A 25655-nucleotide genomic window follows, 5' to 3' on the forward strand; every position below is an offset into this window, starting at 1 on the left:
CAAAAGATCTAAACAGATTCCAAAGCACTGGGGAACTGGGAACAGGAGCTAGAACACTTCCTTGGCCTAGGAATGAATCACCACTCTGAAGTCCCTGGAACTGCTTGGCACTCATTTTACCACCCCATGTGCCCCTTCCATGCCCCTCCCAGGGTCTCCCAGAGACCAGGCCAGCTCTCTAGCTCCCTATGCCCCCCACTCCCCCAGTGCTCTAGGAGAGCCCAGCTCCTTCTCCCCACCCCCCAACTTTGTTCCAAGACTCCTCCTTCCCCCTCACACCCTCTCCCCATTGCACTTCCTCTTTCTGCACTTTTCAGTTCAGTCTCTCACTGGGCCCTGGCCAGACCAAATCCCTTTCAGGCTAAGCTCTTCTCCCTTTTTTTTAAACCAAGGAATGGGCCAGGATGGTGACTTATCTGAACCTAAAAGAAAAATTAGGCATGGGAAGGGACCAGGGATGGGGAGAGTCAAAAGAGAAGCCAGGGTCTACCTACCCTCTCCACTTCCTCCCCTACCTGAGGGGAAGGCTCACAGCTCAGCCAGGAACATCACACACACACCCTGCCATCTCTCACCCCGGCCCCCCACAACCCACTGGTCTCCAGGCAACAGCACAAAGAGAAAGTGGAGAGAGGGGCCTGGGAGGCCTGGGCAGAGCCAGCTGTAACCCAATCCAACCAACCCAGTACCTGGTGGGGGGTAGGGACTGAGTGTCAGAAAAAGTGACCTAGTGAGGAGGGAGGACAGGACAGAAGTTAAAAAATGTGGCTCGAACTAGAATAGTCCTGGTCAGTCTGGGAGTTACTGAGGTGAGATGGGTATCTTGGACCTCAGAGAAAACTGAGAGACACAGAGAAAAGTACGGTAAACCCCAAGGGAGACAGAAAGGGGCGCCAGGAAACAGGAGAGAAGGGAAAGATGAGATGCCCACATTGAAATTAAGAGGCACACAGGAGAGGGGGCAAGAAGCTCTTTGAACTGAAAATGGCTGAGGTGTCAGGGACCCAGGAAAGAGGGCAAGGAGAGAAATGGATCCTGTCAGTACAGACTGGAATCCTCTTTTAGCCCTGGAGCTGGGCAGGATGGCAGAGGGCGCCAGAACCATAACTGAGAAAGCAGAAGCAGGGTGGGAGGCCCACAGAGGGGACAACCTCAAAATTCCTCCCACCCCACCTCCTGCATCCAATATGGAGTCCTGTGGAACGATGACTCCCTCTAGTGGCCATAGCTCCCAGCTGCAGACCCTACCTGCTGGCATGTGTCCTGTATCCAAGCCACTAGGAAGGGAGTTGTCCCCATAGGTGGTCCCGGAGCTGAGCATCTCAATGCCAAGGCTCCACAAGTGCTAAGTTGTAGGTAGCGGCTCTCTAGCCACATACTGGCACCTTACTTGTAATCTGACCCAGCCAGGGGCCTGTTGAGCCCTTCAGGTCCTGAATTTTCAGTTTCCTGGAGGACTCAATTTCCTCAGGGCCTCCCCTGGTATCATTCTTCCCTCCCCAGTTCCCCATCTTGCAGGGCGTGATACCCATGAAGTTCTGTTCCATTCCAGAACCAGTCAGGATTCTGTTAGGAGCGGCCCAGTATTAGTCCACAGCTTTATCCCTTCTTTGGTCAAGGACCCTGTGGTTATTGGAAAACACCTTAAGGCTCTTTTCCCCAAAAAGTACACACAGACACAATTTTGGATGTTTTTAGGGACTCCTGAACTCCAGGTTAACAACCCCTAATTCACCTGGGTCCAGGGCCCAGGCTTGCTGCTGAGAAGGTAGAGGTGACGTGGACCCCACCTAGCCAGGATGAGGTAGGCAGTGCCACCACATTGGCCATATTTGTTCAATGTGTCTTCCTCTTTTTGTGCCCTCCCCAGCCCTGCTATCCAGCTTCACCAACCGCCGGCTGCTCCATCTTCTCTCCCCTCACACGGACTAGAGTAAGACTCCTCAGACACAACAGTGCACTGTGACTCAGACTTTAATGGTGGTGCTCATTTCAACGCCACAGAGGTGGTGGCAACTGTGGATCGTGGCAGGGGGAATGAGATGTTGCTCTCGTGCAAGCTGGAGAAAGAAAGGGAACCTAGGGCTAGGGAGGAATTTATAGAGGAAGAGTCCCCCAGGCACACGCTCCACTCTGGACCAACCCAGGCTTCAGTTAGTACACACAAAGGAACTGACGGCAAGGCCCTTTCTGTTACCCTCCTGTTCTAGCAAGACCTCCCACCCCAGGTCATCTTGGGGTCTCCAGCCACATGAAATACAGACATATGCTTCCCCTCAAGTCAGGCCAGTTATGGAAAACTTATTAATTAACAAGATGAATATGAATAAATAAATAAATACACCAAAGCCATAGCCAGGCATGACCACACACCCAGCACTCCTCTACACCCCAGCACTGTGCACAGTTCATGGCTCACGTGCAACATGGAAAACACACGCAATGAGAACAAAGCACAAGTGACGCATGGTCCCTCTCCAGACACGTCAACACACCAACCCTAATGCTCCATCACAGACGCTGATCGTCCTTCCATGGACCCCTTCATAATCCTCACTCCCATTTCCAGTTTTTGAGGGGAGAGAGAAAGGAAGAAGTGCAGAGCGCAGAACCCCAGCGAGTAGGGCCCAGAGAGGAGGGAGAGCAGAGACAGCAGTGCCTTGGGTAAGCCCAGGAGCAGCGGAGCAAGTCAATCAGGGAAGTTCTGGGCACCCTGGGGCTCAGGGGACCTCAGGGAGTGAACTAGCACAGATCAGGACAGCAAGAAAGAGGTTCCAGAAGGATAGGACAGAGGTTCCACATCTCCAGGCAAGCAGAGGGATCACAGCACACTGGGATTACGGAAGTTATGTCCAGCGAAGCGAGCTTCATCCCCAAGCTCTTCCTCAATTCTGAGAGAATGAGTCAGAAAGGAAGTGGTCAGGGACACAGGAGGATCCTACTTCTCTCTAGGAGTCCCACTGAGGCTCCTACTGCCCTCACACTAATGCTCAGGGTGAGCACTGCCTGGCTTTCTCATGTGGTCTCAGGTCTTTGTCAGTCGAGCCATCAGTAAACCCATCAAGCAAAAACAACTATTTCTGGATACGTGCTGTTTTCCAGGCCCTGGGCACTGGAGGTAGAACAGCAGGCAAACAGGGCTTTTACCCTTCTGGGTCATGGGCTCCCATTCTCCAGGTACCCTCACCTCATGAGCTGGTTGTACTTAGCCAGGCGCTCGGAACGGCATGGGGCGCCAGTCTTGATCTGAAACATTCCAAAAGACATGTAGCTCAGTGGCTGCCCTTCCATCCCCTGAAAGGAAACTTCTGCTCTCTTGAAACTCCTGACACCCTCAAATACCTGGAAGGAGACCCACCTGAGCTAGAACCCACTAATCCCACAAAGATCTCCCTTCACTCACCTGGCCTGTGCATAGCCCCACCACCAGGTCAGCAATGAACGTGTCCTCAGTCTCTCCTGAGCGGTGACTCACCATGACCCCCCAGCCATTCTCCTGGGCCAGCTTGCACCTGCATCCATATATCAGCACTGAGTCCCCAGTCCCCAATACTGGGCACTCTCTTCCCAGCCCCAGCCTTCATCTTTGTCAAGAAACATCTGGAGGGAAGCTATCTGGGATGAGAATCAGGGGTGGAGGGAGCAGAGTTAAGAGAACTGTGATAATGACAGTAACTCCAGGTTCCCTGCTCTCTTCAGCATCCCCGGGTAGGATTAGGCTGGGAGCACTTCCAAGAGGGGTCCTGTAGAAATGGGCTGAGCAGGAGAGGGCCAGGAGGCACTCACGCTTGGATGGCTTCAGTGACTGAGCCGATCTGGTTGACCTTGAGCAGCAGACAGTTGCAAGCTTTTTCCTCCACTGCCCGCTCAATACGCTTTGGGTTGGTCACTGTCAGGTCATCACCCACAATCTGGATCCCTACATTGGCAGTGAACCTGGACCAGGCAGCCCAATCATCCTGGTCAAACGGGTCCTCAATGGAGACCACTGCAGAGGAAGCAGTGAGGGGGCTGTTAATCCTCCCTGAGTCTCTGCATCAGGCAGGAACACCTCGCTTTGATTCCCTGAAATGGACAGGTCCCTGGCTAACTAAACCTGCTTATCCTTACTACCCCAACCCCAGCCCCCCAGAATAAGCCAACCCTAACTGACTCTTACGCTGATTCTTATTTCTTAAAACCTTCAGAACCTTCCTCACAGCCTAACCTTGCATTTTCCTATTCTCACTGCCAGGAAGCCCTTCCTCATTACCAACCTAAATCCTTCACTCTGAAATTTATGTCTTTTTTCTCTTGCTCAGTCTTAGGAAGATGAAGACCACTGCCTTCATCCCAGGACAAAAGCCCTTGGCAGACTTGGAAAGGGTAACTCGGCTCCTTCTCAGCCTTCTTTCCTATTTATACATCAGTCCCAGCTCCCTTCAGCATCCATGATTTCATCAATCAAAGATACTGAAATGTGGTTGGGCACAGTGGCTCACGCCTGTAATCCCAATATGTTGGGAAGCTAAGGCAGGAGGATCACTTGAGGCCAGGAGTTCAAGACCAGCCTGAGCAACATAGCGAGGCCTCATCTCTAAAAAAAAAAAAAATTAGCGAGGCATGGTGGCACACCTGTAGTCTTAGCTACTTAGGAGGCTTAGGTGGGAGGATGGCTCGAGCCCAGGAGTTTGAGGCTGCAGTGAGGTATGATCACACCACTGCACTCCAGCCTGGGTGACAGAGCAAGAACTTATCTCTAAAAAAAAAAAAGATACTAAAATGTGCTGTTCCCTGCTAGGTCCAGTCACCTCTCACCATTCCAAAGCCCTCCTCATAACCTCATAGCTTTCAGAACCAAAGACTTTAATCAGGATCAAAAGCAGAGAGAACGGAATTGTCAAGGGTACCTGCACATTTATATTACATATAAAACCCAGTCTTTGCAGGCAGCTCTCTGCTGTCATCCTGTGACAGCAGGTCTTCTTAGGACACCTCTACCTCGCACCTGGGTCAGCACCCCATAAGGTCCAGAGTTGCCCCAACATGTCCCCACCCCCAATCTCCCCCTGCCCTCTCTCCTACACCCCTTGCCCTCACCAGGATAGTCCCTGACAAAGTCCTGGTAGAGGGCTCCCAGCTGGTCCCCCGTGATGTATCGGGAAGGGTCAGCAGGAGACTTGAAGTCCAAGTCATATTTGCCATCACGATAGAACTCTGAGGCAGCGACATCCATGCCAATGACAATCTTTTCTGTGTAGCCAGCCTTGTCAATGGCTTCCTTCACCAGCTCCAAGGCTAGGGACAGAATATAATGAGATTGTAGTATAAGCAGGAGGGGTGGGCAAAGAGGGAGAGAAAGAAAAGAAACTCAGAGCAGAGGTGGAGGACTGTTGCCAGCAAAACGTGGCTAAGGTTTTTCCTGGGCTTATCACAGAGATGGGGAAAGGCCATCTTCTGCAAAGACAGAGGAATGGAATTCTGTTAATAATAGCTATTGCTTTTTCATTGGTATCATGTCACCTCAGTACTTTACATATATGATCTCATTTAATCCTCACAATGATGCTGTGAGGTAGATACTGTTATTATTCCCATTGTACATGTAAGAAAAATGAAGCACAGAGAAGTTAAATAAGAAAGATCACTAGCACTCTAGGAGGCTGAGGCCAGGGGATCACTCAAGGTCAGGAGTTCAAAACCAGCCTGAGCAAGAGCGAGACCCCATCTCTACTAAAAATAGAAAGAAATTAATTAGCCAACTAAAAATATACAGAAAAAATTAGCCGGGCATGGTGGTGCATGGCTGTAGTCCCAGCTACCTGGGAGGCTGAAGCAGGAGGATCGCTTGAGCCCAGGAGTTTAAGGTTGCTGTGAGCTAGGCTGATGCCATGGCACTCTAGCCCGGGCAAAAGAGTGAGACTCTGTCTCAAAAAAATATATAAATAAATAAATAAATAAAATAAAAAAGAAAGATCAGGCCGGGCACAGTAGCTCACGCCTGTAATCCTAGCACTCTGGGAGGCCGAGGCAGGCAGATTGCTCGAGGTCAGGAGTTTGAGACCAGCCTGAGCAAGAGTGAGACCCCATCTCTACTAAAAATAGAAGGAAATTAATTAGCTAACTAAAAATATATATATTAAAAACTTGGCCGGGCGTGGTGGCTCACGCTTGTAATCCTAGCACTCTGGGAGGCCGAGGCGGGCGGATTGCTCAAGGTCAGGAGTTCAAAACCAGCCTGAGCGAGACCCTGTCTCTACTATAAAAATAGAAAGAAATTAATTGGCCAACTAATATATATATATAAAATTAGCCGTGCATGGTGGCGCGTGCCTGTAGTCCCAGCTACTCGGGAGGCTGAGGCAGGAGGATTGCTTGAGCCCAGGAGTTTGAGGTTGCTGTGAGCTAGGCTGACGCCACGGCACTCACTCTAGCCTGGGCAACAAAGCGAGACTCTGTCTCAAAAAAAAAAAAAAAAAAAGAACTAGCCAGGCATGGTGGCACATGCCTGAAGTCCCAGCTACTCGGGAGGCTGAGGCAGGAGGATCGCTTGAGCCCAGGAGTTTGAGGTTGCTGTGAACTAAGCTGACGCCACAGCACTCTAGCCCAGGCAATATAAGTGAGACTCTGTCTCAAAAAAAAGAAAAAAAGAAAGAAAGATCACTAGCTAGTAACTCTTCAAATCAAGGTTCCAGAAATTTGGCCCCAGAACTTTAACTTGTAACTACTACCCATATTGTTTCTACTCCCTATACAGTCTCTCCTGGGGCACAGAAAAATTAGGGTACCTAGAGGCCTAACAGGTTGAGGTGGAGATAGCATAGATTTGGAATGGATCCCCTGGAGTGTGGGATAGCTCATCAAACTGAGCTGGAGGATGGGATGGATCCCACAGGTCACCTAGACCAACTCCCAGTACTCCTAGAGACCCTGTGGCAACTTACAGATGCTAACAGATGTGGCTGGGCAGGGAAAAGGCTGTCCTCTTAGGTCTGCATGTGAATTTGGCAGGCACTCTGAAAGCCACTCCAAGGGCTTGTATCTCTTAAAGTTTGTAGGAGTTCAAGGACCCTGAACCCATACTCAGGACTTGGGAAGTGTGTGGCCCTTCTTAAAGTCCCAGGATAGAGTAAGACTTAGAGCTGTAATGGGGCTCTTGGCCTCACCTTCACTGTTCTCCAGGATATTGGGGGCAAAGCCACCTTCATCACCCACATTGGTAGCATCTTTGCCATACTTGTCCTTGATGACCCCCTTGAGTGTGTGATAGACCTCTGCACCGAGTCGCATGGCATCCCGGAAGCTCTCAGCGCCCACTGGGAGGATCATGAACTCTTGCATGGCCAGTTTGTTCCCAGCATGAGAGCCACCATTGATCACGTTGAAGGCCTGGGGAGCCACAGAATGACACAAGGGCCAAAGAGCCCATTCCTCCCTGCCCCTGGGAGTGTGAACCCACGATGCCAAACTTCCCCCAGCTTCCCGACTCATAATCTCATGTCTCCATCCTTCCTCTTTACCTGCCCCAAGTCACTGCCCCCCCATTGTTCCTGTTAAGGTTGCTCCCGCCCCCAGTCCCCCTTGGGAGCGGCACAGGCATGGTGTGGGCAGTGCTCACCGGCACAGGCAGGATGAGGTCTGAGTTTCCAGCCAGCTGAGCAATGTGGCGATAGAGGGGCAAGTCCCGCTCAGCTGCCCCAGCCTTACACACCGCCAGAGACACACCCAGGATGGCATTGGCCCCAAACTTGGCTAGGAGATTACAGAGGAAGGCACTGAGCACAAATGTCCCCTTCCCTTCTAGCCCCTGCCTCCACTTATACTCCCCAAAGGAGCCTGTAAAGGAGATCCCCTCCTGCCTCCCTACCCCAGCAACCATTCTCACCCATTCTCTCCTGAAAATACAATGAGGTGGGGAAGAGGGGACTGGGAAGGGCAGAGAGCCACAACTCTTCCTAAACATCCCCAACTATCTCCCACCAGTCCCCTCCTCTTTATGCTACAGAGAAGTTCTTCCTCCTGTCTAATGTCCCTCCCTCCCACTGCAGTTGTCAGTCTCCTCTTGCTCTGGCTTTGGGAGGAGGATAGAAGAAGTCCTCTGACAGTCATTACTGAGGACTTCCCCGGCACTGCTCCATGCTCCCCACCCGTGTGCCTCCCCACTTCCTCCAGCCCCAGCTTACATTTGTTCTCAGTCCCATCCAGCTCCAGCATCAGGTTGTCCAGTTTCTCTTGCTCCACCACAGAGAGGCCCTGTGGGCAGAGCCTCCATCATGCAGGGCCAGGATAGAGCCTGGGCCCTAAGGCAGAGGGTCCCCCCATTTACATACAGGCTTACATCTGGTCAGGGTCTACCCAGGTCCCTGTGACAGTGGCCTGCCTAGATTAGGGAACCTGAACCCCTGGGGGGAGCAAGGGGCAGTTAAGAGTCTTTTCCCCACCCTTCCCCTGTAACCATATTCCTGAAAGGTGGCCTTTCTCCCTCCCCTCCTCTCCTGCTCCAGGGTTCCTTCTGGGACTCCAGCCCTGCCATCCCCAGCAAAGAGCAGGCCTCACTGAGCTGATGAGGGCTGGTGCGATGGTGGTGTTGATGTGGTCCACCGCCTTCAGGACACCTGGGGAGAGGAAGAGGCTGGACTGGGTCAGGCCAGGAGGAGCAGGCAGGGAAAGGGAGAGGAAGGGGAAGGCATGCTAGAAGAGGTAGGGGTATAAGGCTGAGGGGTGGGAAAGCCTGGAAAAGAGAAATGGCCTCACCTTTGCCTAAGTAACGCTGTTTGTCCCCATCCCTCAGCTCTAGGGCCTCATAGATGCCTGTAGAGGCCCCACTGGGCACTGCAGCCCGGAAAAGACCTGGGAGGGGGACAGAGAATGAGGAGGGAGGGAGGATACTACAGGGGCCAGAGATTCCCTCAGCCTTCCAGCCCCAGACTGTTTCCTGCCAAATCCATCCCTCTCCCTACACACACACACACACACACACACACACACACACACACTCTGAGCCCGATGCACAAGTAGTGGCCTCCTCATCCGCCCATCTGAGGCCCCACATGCACAGTGGGAGACCACAGAAATGAAGCTGTGCCCAGCAGCACCCCTATGCACACACGGGTGCACAGGCATGTCTCACACACTAACCTCCAGCACAGACCTGCCAGGCCTGGCTCCCCTAGACAAGGAGGATCCAACCCTCACAGTCCGGCTTCTGAGCCTGGCCCAGCACCCCATCCCCAATGGGTCTCAGGGAAAGCCTCCCAACTCACGCCAAACCCAGCATGGGGGTGGAGAAGTGGGGGCTGTGGGAAGGCTGACGCCCCACCCATTACCTTTGGCAGTGTAGAGATCCACCTCCACCGTGGGATTCCCACGGGAGTCCAGGATCTCCCGGGACCAGATCTTCTCTATGGACATGATGGCTGGGATCTCCTCAGGGGAAGGGAAGGAAGGAGAAAGATAAGAGGCTTAGAGGGGCGGAGCCTGAGATCACTGGGAGGGGCAGAGACTGGGCGGGATGGGAAAGAGGTTACTGCAGTGAGTGGGGGGTGGGGAGGAGCTGGCTGCAGTCCGGGCTGTACAAGGGATTCCCCCTCCCCCCATGGAGCGAGAAGGTCAATGCAGTGAGGAAGGGGAGGTCACTGCAGTAGGGGGCGGGTTCGATCAAATGATAAGATGGGAAAACAGCAGTGAGGAGGGGAGGGGCACAGCAGAGGTTCCCAGGCCCCTCAGCAGCTGGGCCAGCAGGTGGGGTTCCCCCAGGTCTTCGCAGAGCAGAATGGCTGCCAGCCTTGCATTTCTCCTTGAACCCAGGAAGAAGGGGATGGGTTGCCTGAGCAGCCAAGGGGCCTCTTCTCCAGAGCCCCCATCCCTCCCCGACCTAACCCCCAGCCTGCCGGGACTCTGCCGCGACTCCAAGGTCCCAGTCTCTCTCAAACGTGTGTCCCTCCTCTTCCCGAGAGATGTACAAGAAGGGTCTGGGGAGAGGGCCCTGGGGAAGGCCCTCCAGTCCCTAGGGGTTGCAGGGGGAGGGAGGCGGATGAGAGACCCGGTGGGGCCAGGCAAGGCTGGGCCCGTCCTCTCCGCTGCGCGCAGACAAATCCCCCTCGCTCCATTCCTCCCGCGAGCAGCTGAGAGGTGGAAACGTGAAAGGAGACGGGGGACGTGGGGCAGGAGTGGGAGAGGGAAGTCTGAGGGAGCTGAGGAAGGGTGAGAGAAGACATTTCCGCCAAATGCAAAGCAAAAGGGACGAGCCAGTGTACAAACACACAGCCCAGCGAGAATCCGAACTTAAACAAATCGACAGACCCGGAGAAGACTGGCAAACGATGCGGAGAGGGGCAGGCAGGGGTGGAGAGGCGCAGTTAGGGGCAAACAGGTGTGGAGAGGACTGGCACGGATGAGGAGGGGGCGAGAGTCACAAAGCGAGAAGGAGCCGGCCGGGCAGGCCGGGCAGGCGGGCGCCGCCGGGCGCGGTGGCGGAGCAGGTGCGCAGCGCGGCGGGCGAGAGATGCGCGAGGCCGGGCGAGGGGCGGGGGCGCGGCGGCGAGGGGAGGGGGCCGGAGGGGCGCTGGGCCCGGCCGGGGCTTCACCTCGGGGCTGCAGACTCAGGCGGTGGCGGTGACGGTGGAGGCGGCGGCGGCAACTGCGGCGCAGAGAGAGCGGGAGTGGCAGCGGCGGCGGCGGCTGCGGCTCCCGAGCGGCGGGCGAGGGGAGGCGCCTATAGGGCCGGGCGGGCGCATGTGACCCGGAGCCCCCGATGAGTCAGGAGCTGCCGGCGGAGGCGCACGTACTGCGCGGGTGGGGGACCAGTGGCTGGGGACCGCTGGGGGGGAGGGTTGGGGGAAGCGATGGGGGAGGGGCTGGGGCGACCCAATACCTGCCCCATCCCCCCCACATACGCGCTCATCCCCACGCCTCGACCCACTCGAGAGTAACAGGCACTGCCTCACCCCAGTCGTTGGAATCCGAGGCCCACACTGCCAGGAAGCCCAAGACACAAACCCGGTCACACACACGAGTATTAAAATGTCTCTTTATTAGAAAACTGAACTGTTCCTAACACCCCAGCCTGCCCTACCTGCACTCCTGTGGGGCACAAGGGCCTGGTTCCCACCACACCTACGTAGCTGAGGACTGTCCCCTGCCTAGACACCAAGCAGAGCTCAGCCCCACGCACCCCACACTGGCCAGGTGACTGGCACAAAGCCTGGGCCTTAGGCTGTGATGAGTTTCTAGATCTGGGGCAGAAAGAGACATCCTCTGTCTCCACCCCGCGAGGTCTGAGTGCGATGGCCCCTCACTGGAGCTGGTCAGGTTTCGGGGGCAGCATCTTTGATCTCCTGGAGGAAGAGTAGTACAGAATTAAAGCCTCTGCCCCCATCTGAAATGCCCAGCAGCCACACTCATCTTGGTGACTAGAATTCTGCCTCACCCTGCCCTTCTTTATTCCCCCCACCCTGTGTCCTGTTATTTTTAGATTCAGATTTTTAGTGCACGATCTTTCTCTTCTGCCTTCTCTCCCAGACCCAGCTGCATTCCTCATACATCGCCAACCACCTCCGTCCCCCACAACCCCCACCATGCACCAGCCATGTCCTTCCCTAGCAGATTGCACTCTGTGTCCACCCCCACCAACCCCTGTGCCTGCCACCCCAATTCTCTTCACTTACTCTTCTAGCCTACTAACGTATCTCCTAAGCTTTTTCTCAACTCTTCCCAGGCCCCTCTTCTGGTCCTTTCTCCTCATGCTAAGATCCCGTGACTCCCAACCCTGGTCTTTCCAAGGGTTCTCCTTTCCTTATTCCTTCCTCACTCACCTCCTTCCTCAGCAACTTGCCCTCTTGCCCCTTCCCTTCCCTGCCCAGCCCTTGGCCTCCTTTTACTACCTCCCTGCTGGCTTCCTTACTATCTTTGGAAGCTAGAAGAACTGCTGGTACGTCAGAGGCTGGATGGGTGGTCTGATTCCATATCATGCTCAGGATCAACCTCCTGCTCCTGGTCCTCCTTCAGCCTCTGACGGATCTCATTGGCCTCAACCCGCTCCTCTTCCTCATAGAAGTCCTTGTCCAGGCGTTCAAGGTGTGCCATCTGCACCAGGGCCTCCTGGCGGTAGTCGGTTTCATCTGCGCACGGGTTGTCCAACAGCACCAAGGCTCGTAGCTTGGGCAGGTCCCGAAGCTTGGCCAGCTCCCCCAGGTCGGCCACCATGTTGCCCCTACCGGTGCAGTCAACAAGGGTTCACCCAGGAATAATGGGCTTTGGTTGCCAGCTTCTAGGAATAGGGCCTCTTCCATGGGGTTCCAGATCCCTTAGAAACACTGACTGTGAGGACCCGCCTGCCAAGTGTTGCCAGATTTGCTGCAGAGGTGCTGTCCAGCCCCACCCTGTCCTGCTGCTGCCCTTCGAGGAATCCCTCAATGCCATATTCTACTCTGTAATGTGTTCGTTTATCCTTTTGGGTCAACAAATCTAGGCCGTAACCCTGTCCTGTAATTGGAGGGAAAGGACAAATCTCCCTTGTAGGGACAGATTTTTTTCTGTGTCAAGGGTTAAAAGGCAGGACCTAGGTCAGTGGAGAAGGAAGTGGGATCTTAGCATAGGTTCAGGTCCTGGGTGCTATGCTGGAACTTCCCACGGCAAAGAATCTAGAGCTAGGGATGGGCTGGGGCCTCCCAGCCTAGAGGACAATCGTCATCTCCTAATAGGCCTAATTGTATGATACTCTGTATTTATTTTCATTATTTTCATGTTCTTGTCTTCAAGCCTTTCTTTCTTCTTTTTTATTTTTTTAAGAGACCATCTGTTTGCCCAGGGTAGAGTGGAGTGCAGTAAGTAGCTAGGACTGCAGGCATGTGCCACCACACCCAGCTAACTTGTCTTCAAGCTTTATGAAATCATATTTAAATGTTTCAGCCTGATCTCAATGGACATGCTAAGCCTTGTGCAGTGTTTCTGACCTGGAGAGCTACGAGCTACAGGCATTTTGTACTGGACTGTCCTGTGCATTGCAGGATGTTTAGCATCTCTGGCCCCACAGGTACCTCCTAGTCATTTAAACAAAACCCCCTGCCCCCCCCACACACACCCTATTTAACTTCCAAACATCCCCAGTTCATAGCCACTGGGAAGGCTCCATTATCCCTGTCTAGACCTTTAACAGGTAATGGCACATGCACACATCCCCCTAGATCAATGCCAGGCAACGGAGCTCATTAACAAGAGATTGCCCCACGGCTCTGGATGAGAGTTGGGACTTCAAGGTGCAACCACCTCTCCCTACTTAGAGATTCTCTTTTCATTGCCAGCTCAAGGATTTGGTCTTGTTGACTAAGGAAAGTGGCAGTTTCCTTATATCTTAGCTTAAAGAAACACACATAAAATCCTCCATCAAACAAGAGTTGGTGATCCCCTGTGCCTTTCTACCTGGAGATTGTCTTTTTTTTTTTTTCCTTTTTTTTTTTTAAGAGATGGAGTCTCACTCTCTCTCCCAGGGTAGAGTGCAGTGGTGCAATCATAGCTCACTGCAGCCTCAAATTCCTGGCCTAAAGCATTCCTCCCACCTCTGCCTCCTAAGTCACTAGCATTACAAGCATGAACCACTGAACCTGGCCCTACCTGGGGATTTTCTTACAAAAACCCTCTCTCCCTAAATCTGAGTACATCTTATGTTTTATATCAGTAAAAGGGCTGTCCCTTGTAGGTGGGGCTCAGGAGAAAAGAGGCAGGAAATGAGAAAGGGCATTAGGGCCCAGGGATAGAGAAGGGCAGTGGAAACTTACACAGGCTAGGGCCAAGAAAAGAGCTGGAGCCAGACTGAGAGCCCCTTAAGAACAGGGACCACCTCGGATTCCTTTCAGTGTTCCCAAAACACAGCACAAGGCCTGGCACATAGCGCATTCTCAATAACTGTGGATCAATTAAGTAAGGATTCAGGGGTCCTCATGTTGCTACTAGGACTAAATGCAGAAGAAAGTAGGGAAATTAAGAGTGAGGACCTGGCTGTGGGCGAGGACTGGAGGATGGGGCCAGAGAGGAACACAAGCTCAAAAGCTATTCCTGGTCAGGAGTAGGGGCAAGGTGGGGCTTGGCAGGGGTGCATACCTCAGGTTGAGGTACTGCAGTGATTTCATTTCCCCGGAGAAGCCATTCAGAGTTTCAATATGGTTGTCTCGAAGATGCAAAGTGGTGAGATTGCTTAGGTTCTCCAAGCCTTCCACTTTCTTCAGCAAGTTCTGGGCCTGGACTCCAGGACACAGGAGATTGATTGAGAGAGGGGATCAGGGATAAGGAAGGAAGAGAAGTCAGAAAGAAATAAAGCAAAGAAGGAAATCCAAGAGGTCAAGAGGGAGGGGTGGAGAAGGCGTATGGGGTAGGTAGAGACAGGTATAGAGAGTAAAGAAGTCCAGGGGAAGCTGCCATCCCAGAGGTCAACAGTGACCTCCTACTACTCACCCTACCAAAGCCACCTCAGGTGAAGGAGGAGATGCTTCAACCCACCCCCAGGTCCCAGGAGCCCCCTCCTCCACTGAGAAGTTCCATCAGCACCATCCTAGAATAATAAGACTCAAACATCTAAAAACTAAGCATTTCAGTGGTCTCCTTAGCTTGATGTCTGTACCTTAATTATGGCATATTTTGCTGCTACTTGTATCTAAGTGAATTATCTCTGTATTATCTACACACTGTGTATTATCAGCCCTATGAGGTGGTAACCACTGTGTCTGTTTTAACTTTGCATCTCCACAGCATCTGGCACCAAGTAAGGATTCAATAAATGATGCAAGTTGTCGTTATGGTGATGAAGCTGGTAGCTAAGCCTACTAGAAACCAAGCATTCTTACACCCAAGACAGTGCCCTCTTCCCTGTACCACCCATGACCCAGTGAGGTACCAGGTAGAGGTTCTTCAGCTTAGGGAGGTTGATTCCCAGGGTACTTTCCAGCTGGTTCCCCCGAAGCTCCAGTGTGTGCAGGCTGATCAGATTTTGGGGGTCAAGACCTGTCACAAGACGGATACGGTTCCCTGGGGAGGAAAAGGGGGTGGCAAGAGCTCAAAGGGCCACTTTGGATGTTCAGTATTTGAGCCTGAATTTTGAGAACCTCTGAATCATCCTCTCTCTCTAATGCAGAGTAGATAGTAAAGAAGGACAGGTCCAAACTTAACACCTCAAGGGCCCTGGGGCAAGTGGTCTGCTAGTCCAAGGACCTCATGGACATGCCTCCCTAATAAGCCTTTGAGAAGTGAATGAAGAGTGCCCAAGCAATCCACATTTCTAACTAACTCCCTCTCCTCTTGCAAGTCTTTGCTCAAATGTCATCTCTGTGATGCTTGTCCTAACCAACCTGTTTGAAATTGCCATCTGTGTTGCCCCTTCCCCTTCCCCTGTTCTATTTTTTCATAGCACTTACCTCCTTTTAACATACTATATAAACTTACTTACTGTGTTCATTGTTAATTGTATGTCTGCCTCAACTAGAATTTAAACTACAAGAGAATAGGCATTTTCTTTGTGGTCACCATTATATCTCCAGCATGTAGAACAGCCATAATGAATGTAAAAATGAATCATAATGACTGAATGAATGAATGAACGCAGATTGCTGTGTGCCATAGCCAAGGACCATACTGCCCACTTCTGTCGGCCCCAGGCTAGGAAGAAAAGAATCTTGTGTAGCCCATCCAAACGACCTATCTTTTTTTTCCAGACAGTGTCTTGCTCTGTCACCCAGGCTAGAGTGTGATGGCATCATGATAGCTTACCACAACCTCAAACTCCTGGGCTCAAGTGATCCTTCTGCCTGAGCCTCCCGAATATCTGGGACTACAGGTATGCACCACCATGCCTCGCTAATTTGTTCTATATATTTTTAGTTGGCCAATTAATTTCTATTTTTAGTAGAGATGGGGTCTTGCTTTTGCTCAGGCTGGTCTCAGGCTGGTCTCGAAGTCCTGACCTTGAGCGATCCTCCCACCTTGGCCTCCCAGAGACCTAGGATTACAGGCATGAGCCACCACGCCCGGCCTAATTTTTCTACTTTTTATAGAGATGGGGGTCTCACTCTTGCTTAGGCTAATCTCACATTCCTGACCTTGAGTGATCCTCCTGCCTCGGCCTTCCAGAGTGCTAGGATTACAGGCCTGAGCCACTGTACCTGACCCTAAGGACCCACCTTTGAGATCCAGGCTTCCCAGACGAGGATGAGAGATGCCCTCAGTGTCAGTGATCTGGTTATAGGCAAAACTGGCAATCTGCAGGTAGGGCAGTTCACTCAACCGGGCACTCCGCAGCCGGTTGGCATCAGCCTTGAGCCAGAGCAGGTGGGTGAGGTGATTGAGTGGCGACAGGTCTGTCAGGTGATTCTCAGAAACATCCACATAGCGCAGATGGATGTAGGAGCGCAGCAAGGAGATGTCTGTCAGGTCCCTAGGAGATGGCAGAGGGAGGGAGAACCAGGGTTAGGGCTAAGAACCCAGCTAGAACTGGCAAAGGTGCTAAAGCAAAGGGCGATACAGAGACAGCTTATAATGGGGAGAAGAATGGGTAACAGTTGGGAGAGATGAGGAAGAGAAGGTAGGTGGGTCGTTAACAGTAAGCAGAGGCCCTGTGTCTGTGAAGGGCAGAGAACCGACACTCTGAAGGACAAGTGAAAGAGTCCAACAAGTATCCCCCCAATACTCTCAGTCTCTAATTCCCCAGGTCAGCTCTGACCTGGGGAATCTTAGAGCGCCTAGAAAATAAATTCTATCCTTCCCTTCCCACTAGGATAAGAGCGACCCAAATTCTCAGCCAAAGTGCCCAGGAATGAGGCTGGGAAAGGAGGTGAGGCCCTGGGGTCTCACAGTCCTCATCTGGTCCCCCATAAACGCACCTCTCTTTAACCTCCAGCTTCACATAAGCGTGAGCCAGTCCATTGCCCGTCTTACAGAGCAAAGAAAGCCCTTCCTTCGCCATGTCCTCCGTAAGCGGGGTGGGCATCCACTGCAGGAGGAAATGGAGTAAGGCATCCCCTTCTGGCCAGCCCTGTCCCTCAGCCCAGGGACCCCTCCCTTTCCCAGCGCTCACTTCCTCAGAGTATTCGTCCCCCTCTTTCCTGTAGTCCTCCCAATCCTCTGTATCCTTCTCATCATCTTCTCTTTCAAGATCATCCTGATCTGGGTCAAAGTCATCCAGATCATCTTCATCTGACATCTTTCTTCCTGCCGAAGATCAAGCTCAGTCCTCACCCTGAGAAAGAGGGTCTCCTCAGCTCCCTCGCCTCCAGTGACAGGTGCCCCTCCCATCACCCCCGCGACCCCTGACCTCCCAACTAGGCTTCTTTCCTCGTCCCGGGAGCATCTTTCTTAGACTCCCAACCTCCACTTCATACTTTCCACCCAGGGCCCTCTCCCTTCGAGATGCCTTCCCACGGCCCCGACTTTTCCTGTCCTTCACGGTAGCCCCAACTCTCCTCCAGTAGCCCAGTCTCCCTGCTTCCTGGGCTTGCCTCTCTGGGGTTCTTCCCACCTCCCGCCAAGGCCACCCTCCCCAAGCTCCCCTACCAATTCCTCTTCCTCCCCTCCCCTCCCCTTCCATCCCTAACCCCTGCTCCACTCATTTCTTCTCTCACTGGGCCCCATTTTCCTGGACCCTCCGCAACACCAGCCTGGCGCGCAGTTTCCAGCCCTCCCTCCCAATGCCCCTTCGCAACGGGACGCAGATCCCGGTTCTGCTTAACTGGAAGCAGTTCTGGAGAGGGTCTGGGTCCTGAGAGAGAAGGGTTATTTTGTAAGAGGGGCAAGGGGGAAGGATTGTGTACTGCTGCTATGGTAACGGGGGCGGGGCCCTCGGCTACTGCAGCCGCCTGCGGTTTAGAGGAGAGCCGGGACTAACTGCTCCGCCAATCCGCCCCAGAGGAGGTGGATCAGTAGTTGCCTGGTTACGAGGCCACCGTCCCAAACCTAGGAACCCGGATGAGGCGCGGAACGGGCTTCTGGGCGATGATTGGCGGAGGACGTAAAACGGGAGGCCGAACTGGGAAGGGGCGGGGCTAGCCCGTTAGCCTGCCAGCCCTTAAAGGGTCCGGACGTCGTCCATGCAAAAGCAGCGAGAATTTACAAGAAACCCGTCCCCAGAAGCAAAAGGGGGCGGGGGGGGGGGGGGGGGGGAGCAAGGAAAGCAAGAAAGACGAAGATGAGTCTTGTTCCCGCGGTTATAGGCCCTGCCCATTAGTCATTTTCAGGTAGATCTTTGGAAGGTATAATAGCTTGGTGGACGGAAAGAGCCTACCCAGGTTCGTTCTTTCTTTTCTTTCTTAATTTCTGAAACAACATCCTAGTGAGAAGCCCAGGTATCTTAAACCTGGGTTAGAGTCTTGGCAGATCTGCAGTTTACTAGCACTTTACCTAAGACTCCACTTTCTCATCTATAAAATAAGCTCTAATAGACCAACTGACAGGGATCCAGTATGAGTTATCCTGGACCGGTGTGAGCAAACCTTTTAGGGAATAGGAAGGGAGGAAAACTCCAACATCTGCCCACTAAAATACTCCGATCCAACATTGTTATATCAAGGATCGGCCAGGCGTCAGGGCTCACGCCTGTAATCCCAGCACTCTGGGAGGCCCAGGCTGGTGGATCCTTTGTGTTCAGGAGTTCAAGACCAGCCTGAGCAAGAGTGAGACCCCTTCTCTACTAAAAATAGAAATTAGCTGGACAACTAAAAAAACAAAACAACAACAACAACAAAATATACGTATATATAAAATTAGCAGGGCATGGTGGCGCATGCCTGTAGTCCCAGCTACTCGGGAGGCTGAGGCAGAAGGATCGCTTGAGCCCAGGAGTTTGAGTTTACTGTGAGCTAGGCTGACTCCACAGCACTCTAGCCTGGGCAACAGTGAGACTTTGTCTCAAAAAAAAAAAAAAAAGGATCAACAAGAACAGACACAGCCAAACCCAGACATTCAGTGTTGAAGGAGATGAAAAAGAGATACCCAGCAAATATTTGTGCCAGACATTGTGTCAAATGTGTTTATGAATGATATTTAATCTCCACACAATCCTATAAGATAGATATTTGAAAGAAGAAGAAACTAAGACTTAAGGAGGTGAATATTTGTGACACAATTCCTGCCTGGGGAAAGGGGGACGTTGCCAATCTTGTAGAAGCTAACGTAAATAAAACAACTAGGTAACGAGGTATTTCATGTAATTAATTGTTGTTGTGCATTGCAGACTTTAGGTAACAGTGGACTGATGAAAGATTTGGTGAGCTGGAAATCAGGCAATATTAAGTCTTGCCTTGTCCTGCTTAGAGGAATGTAGCTAACAGACAAATCTGTTCATCTGGTATCATGGAACTAACTGGGGCTTTAAAATCAGACACCAGGTTCAAAACCCAGCTCTACCACTTAATAGCTGTTGTGTTCTTCTGCAGGTTATATAATTTTATCAACATTTCATTTCCACATATATGAAACGGGGGTAAAAATGTTCACCACAAAGCGTGGTTAGAGGAGTAAAAGAGATAATGTGGGTAAATTGCCTTGCATTTATTTAGTCTATCCTCAGTAAATGTTATTCTGCCCCGCCCCACCCCTTGCCTCAGTTTCCTCAGCACTGGGGTTACTGTGAGGAAAAAAAAAGTAAATATGAAAACACTCTGCAGAGTTAGAAGTGCTATGCAAATGAAAGTTACTGTATTGTTGGAATGTGGAGAAAGAAAAATCCACATGGTTTGATGTAGACAAAGGGAAAAGATGTGATTTTCCTTGGCCAAGAAGAAAGAGGAAGACACATTAGGTGGGAGGAAAAGATGTGATGTAAGAATTAGGAAGGTGTCACTTAACATTTTGTTAAGTGCTTACTCTGTGCCGGGCTCTAAACGCTGGGCATTCAGGGACAGCAAAGCACAACTCCTATCTTCAATGGGTGTACAGTCCAGTGACAGGGTTAAGTACACAAGTAATGTGTACAGATGGTATAATAATGACATCCAGCACTTATAAAGGTTTTACTAAGTGCCAGGGGATAATTTTATAGTAAATGTATATCCTAATATCATATATTCAGGGCAAAGATTCCAGACAAAGGCAGCACTCTTGTTAAGACCTGGAGAAGAAAGAGCTCGAGGCCTGTGCAAGGAGGAAAGCAGGTGGTTCTGCTGCCTGGACAGTAGGTGCAGTGGGGGGTGGAGATGAGAGGATGATAGAAGCAGTAAACAGAGTTGATCACACTGAGGAATCTGGACTTCATCCAGGGAGACAGATACTCCAGGACACCCTTTTTTTTTTTTTTTGAGACAGAGTCTCGCTTTGTTGCCTGGATTAGAGTGAATGCTGTGAGGTCAGCCTAGCTCACAGCAACCTCAAACTCTTGGGCTCGAGCAATCCTTCTGCCTCAGCCTCCCAAGTAGCTGGGACTACAGGCATGTGCCACCATGCCTGGCTAATTTTTTCTATATATATTAGTTGGCCAATTAATTTCTTTCTATTTATAGTAGAGACAGGGTCTCGCTCTTGCTCAGGCTGGTTTCGAACTCCTGACCTTGAGCAATCCGCCCGCCTCAGCCTCCCAGAGTGCTAGGATTACAGGCGTGAGCCACCACATCTGGCCCACAACATCCTTGATATCCTTCCCCCACTACCCCTATGGCTGGTCTAGACAGAATCTCCTTCAATTAGAAAAGTAGTATTTTTTTTTCTTTTTTGCACGGGGCCACACCCAAGAAACCTTGAGCAAACGTACTCAGAAAAGTAATATTTAATTTAAAAATAAAATGCAAATAATAGAGAAGTATATAGAGAGGAACACAGAAGTCCATGAAGCCGCTCAGCCCCACTCTCATTTATTAATAAAGATAAAAATTTTTTAAAAACAGAAATGACATCAATTATGAATACTGTTTATCAACTGGATTTTTGTTTGTTTGTTTGTTTTTGAGACATAGTCTCCCTTTGTTGCCCAGGCTAGAGTGAGTGCCATGGTGTCAGCCTAGCTCACAGCAACTCAAACTCCTAGGCTGAAGCGATCCTGCTGCCTCAGCCTCCCGAGTAGCTGGGACTACAGGCATGTGCCACCATGCCCAGCTAAATTTTTCTATATATATTAGTTGGCCAATTAATTTCTTTCTATTTATAGTAGAGACGGGGTCTCACTCTTGCTCAGGCTGCTTTCGAACTCCTGACCTGGAGCAATCCTCCTACCTCGGCCTCCCAGACTGCTAGGATTACGCGTGAGCCACCGCACCCGGCCCAACTGGATTATTTTTTAGAGACAGGGCCTCACTGTTTCGCTCAGGCTGGAGTGTGGTGGCAGGATCATAGCTCACTATAGCCTCCAACTCCTGAGCTTAAGCAACCCTCCCACCTCAGCCTTCTGAGTAGCTAGGACTACAGGTAACCACCACCACATCCAGCTAATTTTTCTTATTTTTTGTAGAGACAAGATCACACAATGTTGCCCAGGCTAGTCTTGTACTCTTGGCCTCCCAAAGTGCTGGGATTATAGGCATGAGTCACCATGCTCAGCCTAAATTTTTTATTATTGATTTTTTGATTGACAAGTCATAATTATATATATTTATGGGATACAATGTGATTGTTTTAAGACATTAATTTTTTTTTTTTTTTTTTTTTGAGACAGAGTCTCACTTTGTTGCCCAGGCTAGAGTGAGTGCCGTGGCATCAGCCTAGCTCACAGCAACCTCAAACTCCTGGGCTCAAGCAATCCTCCTGCCTCAGCCTCCCGAGTAGCTGGGACTACAGGCATGCGCCACCATGCCCGGCTAATTTTCTATATATATATCAGTTGGCCAATTAATTTCTTTCTATTTATAGTAGAGACTGGGTCTCGCTCTTGCTCAGGCTGGTTTTGAACTCCTGACCTTGAGCAATCCGCCCGCCTCGGCCTCCCAAGAGCTAGGATTACAGGCGTGAGCCACAGCGCCCGGCCTAAGACATTAATTTTTAAAATTAACTTGTAGGCAATCTTTATGATATGGATTATGATTCTGTGGCAGAAACTGCCAGTTCGCACCTAATATTCATTCTTATTATTCCTTCTAACAATTGTGAGGGTTTTTTGTTTTGTTCTTTTTCTTTTTTAGAGATGAGGTCACACTATGTTGCCTAGGCTGGTGTCTGACTCCTGGCCTCAAGCAACACTCTCAACCACAGCCTCCAGAGTAGCTGGGATTATAGCCATCAGCCACTGCATCCAGCCAACAACTATTTTTGAACAGCTTTATTAACATACAATTGACATATACATTTTATAATTCAACCCATTCAAAATGTACAGTTCAATGGTTTTTAGTGAAATTAGAGTTGTGCAACCACAACTCTGGTTCAGCACTATAAAACATTTTTATTAACACAAAAATAAACTATGAACCCCTTACCCATCACCTCTCAATCCCACACACACCCCAGCCCTAGGCAACCACTACTTTCTGTCTCTATAGATTTGCCTATTGTGTACATTTGATATAAATGGATATTATTTTGTTACTGGATTTTTCACTGAGTATGTTTTCAAGGTTTTGTAGCATGTTTCATCAGTATTTCATCTCTTTTTATTGCTGAACAATATTCTATTGTATGGACATAACACACTTTATTCATTAGTTAATGGACGTTTGGCTTGTTTCCATTTTTGGCTATTATGAATAATACTGCTATGAACATTCATGTACAAGTTTTTGTGTGGCCATACGTTTTTCATTTCTCTTGGTTATATATTCATAAGTAGAATTGGTGGGCCATATGATAACTCCATATTTAAACTTCTGAGGAACTACCCCACTATTTTCCAAAGCAGCTGTACTACTTACATTTCCATCAGCAGTGTTTGAGTTTCCCTATTTCTCTATATCCTCTCCAACACTTGTTATCTTTTTGATTGTAGCCATCCTAGTTAGGTATGAAGTGGTATATCACTGTGATTTTGATTTGCATTTCCCTGATGGATAAAGATGTTGATCATCTTTTTTTTTTTCTTTTTATTAGAGATAGGGTCTTGCTCGGTCACCCAGACTAGAGTGCAGTGGTGTCATCATAGCTTACTGCACCCTCAAACTCCTGACCTCAAGTGATTGATCCTCCTGCCTCGACCTCATACAGTATTGGGATTACAGGCATGAGCCACCATTCCTGGTCCTTTTTTCTTTCTTTTGAGACAGGGTCTCACTCTTTGCCCAGGCCTTAGAGTGCCACCATCATAGCTCACTGCAAGCTCAAGCACCTGGGCTGAAGCAATCCTCCTGCCTCAGCCTCCCAAGCAGCTGGTACTACAGGCATGTGCCACCATGCCCCACTCATTTTTTTATTTTTTGTAGAGATGGCTGTCTCACTATGTTGCTCAAGCTGATCTTGAACTCCTGGCCTCAAGCAATCCTTCTGCCTCAGGCTCCTAAAGTGCTGGGATTATAGGGGTGAGCCACCACATCTGGCCTGAGAATCTTTATTGACCATTTGTATATCTTCTATGGAAAACTGATCTATTCAGATCCTTCAATTATTTATTTTTTATTTTTTTTGAGACAGTCTCATTCTGTTGCCTGAGCTAGAGTGCCGTGGCATCAGTCTAGCTCGCAGCAACCTCAAACTCCTGGGCTCAAGCAATCCTCCTGCCTCAGCCTCCCGAGTAGCTGGGACTACAGGCATGCGCCATCATGCCTGGCTAATTTTTCTGTATATTTTTAGTTGTCCAGATAATTTGTTTCTATTTTTAGTAGAGACAGGGTCTCACTCTTGCTCAGGCTGGTCTCCAACTCCTGAGCTCAAACAATCCACCAGCCTCGGCCGTCCAGAGTGCTAGGATTACAGGCATGAGCCACCGAGCCAGGCCCCTTTGCTTATTTTTAAATTTGGGTTATTTGTCTTCTTTTATTGAGCTAACAGACATTTTATATTATTGGGGCAACATTGTGTCCAGCTAAAAAATATTTCTCAACCTCCATATGTATATTCCACATAATATGTCAATGACATATTAATGAGAGTTATTGGGTGAAACTTCCTGAAAGCCCCTCCCCCTTCCTGTCTGAAAGAGAAATGTGATGCCTGGAACTTCCAGGAACTACATGGGACTGAGATGACCCAGAGAATGTAAGCCACATGCTAAGATGCCAGAACAAAAACAGAGAGCAGCATGTGTTACTGAAAATGACATGAATATGTCATACTGTTGTACACTCCCAAATTCAGGCTTGTGTACCTGATGCACAGCTAATGCCAAACACTGTCACACCAGTGCTTGGAGACAGAGAAGTCTTTATTCTATCTGGCCAAAAAAAAAACACATAGGAGATCAAAATCTCTCATATCCATCTTCCTAGGGAATCTAAGCAGACAGCTTTTAAGTGGCTAGGAAATAAGGCAGCAGGGGTGGGGGGTGTCTGTGTTGCTGTTATTCTCTGATGATACCTTGAGCAAGCAGACTTCTGGGCAGCAGGACCTAGTAGCAGCTTTCCCAAGGGCATTCACTCCTGCAAAACAAACTCATAGATTTTCTTCACAACCCCAGAGTTATATCCTTCTGCTTAACAAAAAAAACCCCAGTACATCAGGAATTAATAGTTACTATAAGAACAAGGGATGCTGAGCAGGAAGCCAGCAGTTAACATGTACATGCAGGCAAATGCCTAGTCAAATTTTACATTATTTCAGTCATAATATGCAGCGGTACTAAAATCTCAAGGGGTCCAGCTACAATACCAACCCTGAACTGTCCACCTCCAACCTTGTTTTACATAAGAAAGAAAATTTAGTTAAGCCACTGGGTTTGGGGGATCTCTGTTATAGTCAAATGCAATTCTTAACTGATTATAGCATGTGCAACAAATTATCTCAAAGTGTAGCAGCTTAAAACAACAAATATTTATTATCTTCATTTCTGATGGTCAGAAATCCAAGAGTGGCTGAGCTGGGCTGCAGTCAAACAGTTGGCTGGGGCTACAGTTATCTGAAGGTCTGGCTTGGGCTGGAGGATTTGCTTCCAAGATAGCTCACTCACATGGCTGTTGGCACGACAGTTCCTTCCATCTGGGCTTCTCCATAGGGCCTGAGCATCCTCATAACATGGCAGCTGGCTTCCCCAGAGCAAGGGATCCAAGAGAGAAAGAGACCAAGATGGAAGCCGTTCTGCTTTTAATTTAGTCTCCAAAGTCATAGACCATTACTTCCACTTTATTCTTTTTTTCTCCCAGAGACAAGGTCTGTCTCTGTTGCCCAGGCTAGAGTGCAGTGGCCTGATCATAGCTCACTGCAACCTTGAACTCTGGAGTGTAAGCGATCCCCCCGCCTCAGCCTCCCCCAAGTGCTGAAATTACAGGCATTAGCCACTGTGTCCAGCCTATTCTATTCTTTAGAAGCCAGCCACTAAGTCCAGCCCACACTCAGTGCAGAGAAATCAGGCTCCCTCTGGAAGAGAAGAGCATCACAGAATTTGTGGGCATATTTTAAAACCACCATGCAGATTCCTAGTTTGTGATTTCGCCTTGTTTATAGAGAATTTCTGCCTTTATATCAAATTTCTGTAAGTTTGTATATAGTTCAGTTTGTATATAGTTTGTACATAGTTCAAACTGTCAATCTCTTCCAAAAAGCTTCTGAATTGAGTGTCTGGTTTAGAAAAAGCCTTTCTCACCCCTAAAGCTAGGAAAATGTCTCTTGAATATTCTTCTGGTATTTAAATTTAA

General features: G+C 50.0%; 2 protein-coding genes across 9 annotated transcripts; both read right to left on the reverse strand.

Moving 5' to 3' along the window:
- Positions 1-1958: 1958 nt before the first annotated feature.
- On the reverse strand, positions 1959-10702 carry ENO2 (enolase 2). 2 transcript variants are annotated; one of them, XM_076007716.1, is made up of 12 exons: positions 10566-10702; positions 9306-9402; positions 8734-8829; positions 8536-8594; positions 8163-8232; positions 7598-7731; positions 7146-7368; positions 5080-5277; positions 3787-3988; positions 3404-3512; positions 3188-3246; positions 1959-2060 (listed from the first exon to the last, which is right to left on the reverse strand). In XM_076007716.1, the coding sequence occupies exons 2-12, from the start codon at positions 9388-9390 to the stop codon at positions 1988-1990; spliced, it is 1308 nt and encodes a 435-aa protein (XP_075863831.1). In that variant the 5' UTR covers positions 9391-9402; positions 10566-10702; the 3' UTR covers positions 1959-1987. The 2 variants fall into 2 exon arrangements, with proteins under 2 accessions (XP_075863831.1, XP_012615882.1); XM_012760428.2 differs by having other exon boundaries at positions 1959-2891.
- Positions 10703-11001: 299 nt separating this feature from the next.
- On the reverse strand, positions 11002-17889 carry LRRC23 (leucine rich repeat containing 23). Of its 7 annotated transcripts, none has more exons than XR_012921487.1 (8): positions 17691-17889; positions 17039-17200; positions 16845-16954; positions 16146-16399; positions 14867-14997; positions 14077-14213; positions 11862-12190; positions 11002-11315 (listed from the first exon to the last, which is right to left on the reverse strand). XR_012921487.1 is itself a non-coding variant. In XM_076007717.1 (8 exons), the coding sequence occupies exons 2-7, from the start codon at positions 17162-17164 to the stop codon at positions 11914-11916; spliced, it is 1035 nt and encodes a 344-aa protein (XP_075863832.1). In that variant the 5' UTR covers positions 17165-17172; positions 17691-17889; the 3' UTR covers positions 11002-11315; positions 11882-11913. The 7 variants fall into 7 exon arrangements, 6 of the variants coding, with proteins under 6 accessions (XP_075863832.1, XP_012615883.1, XP_012615886.1 ...); XM_076007717.1 differs by having other exon boundaries at positions 11882-12190; positions 17039-17172; XM_012760429.2 differs by having other exon boundaries at positions 11882-12190.
- Between the last annotated feature and the right edge of the window lie 7766 nt (positions 17890-25655).

Source organism: Microcebus murinus, chromosome 10, assembly GCF_040939455.1.
Source record: "Microcebus murinus isolate Inina chromosome 10, M.murinus_Inina_mat1.0, whole genome shotgun sequence".
Taxonomy (NCBI): Eukaryota; Metazoa; Chordata; class Mammalia; order Primates; family Cheirogaleidae; genus Microcebus; species Microcebus murinus.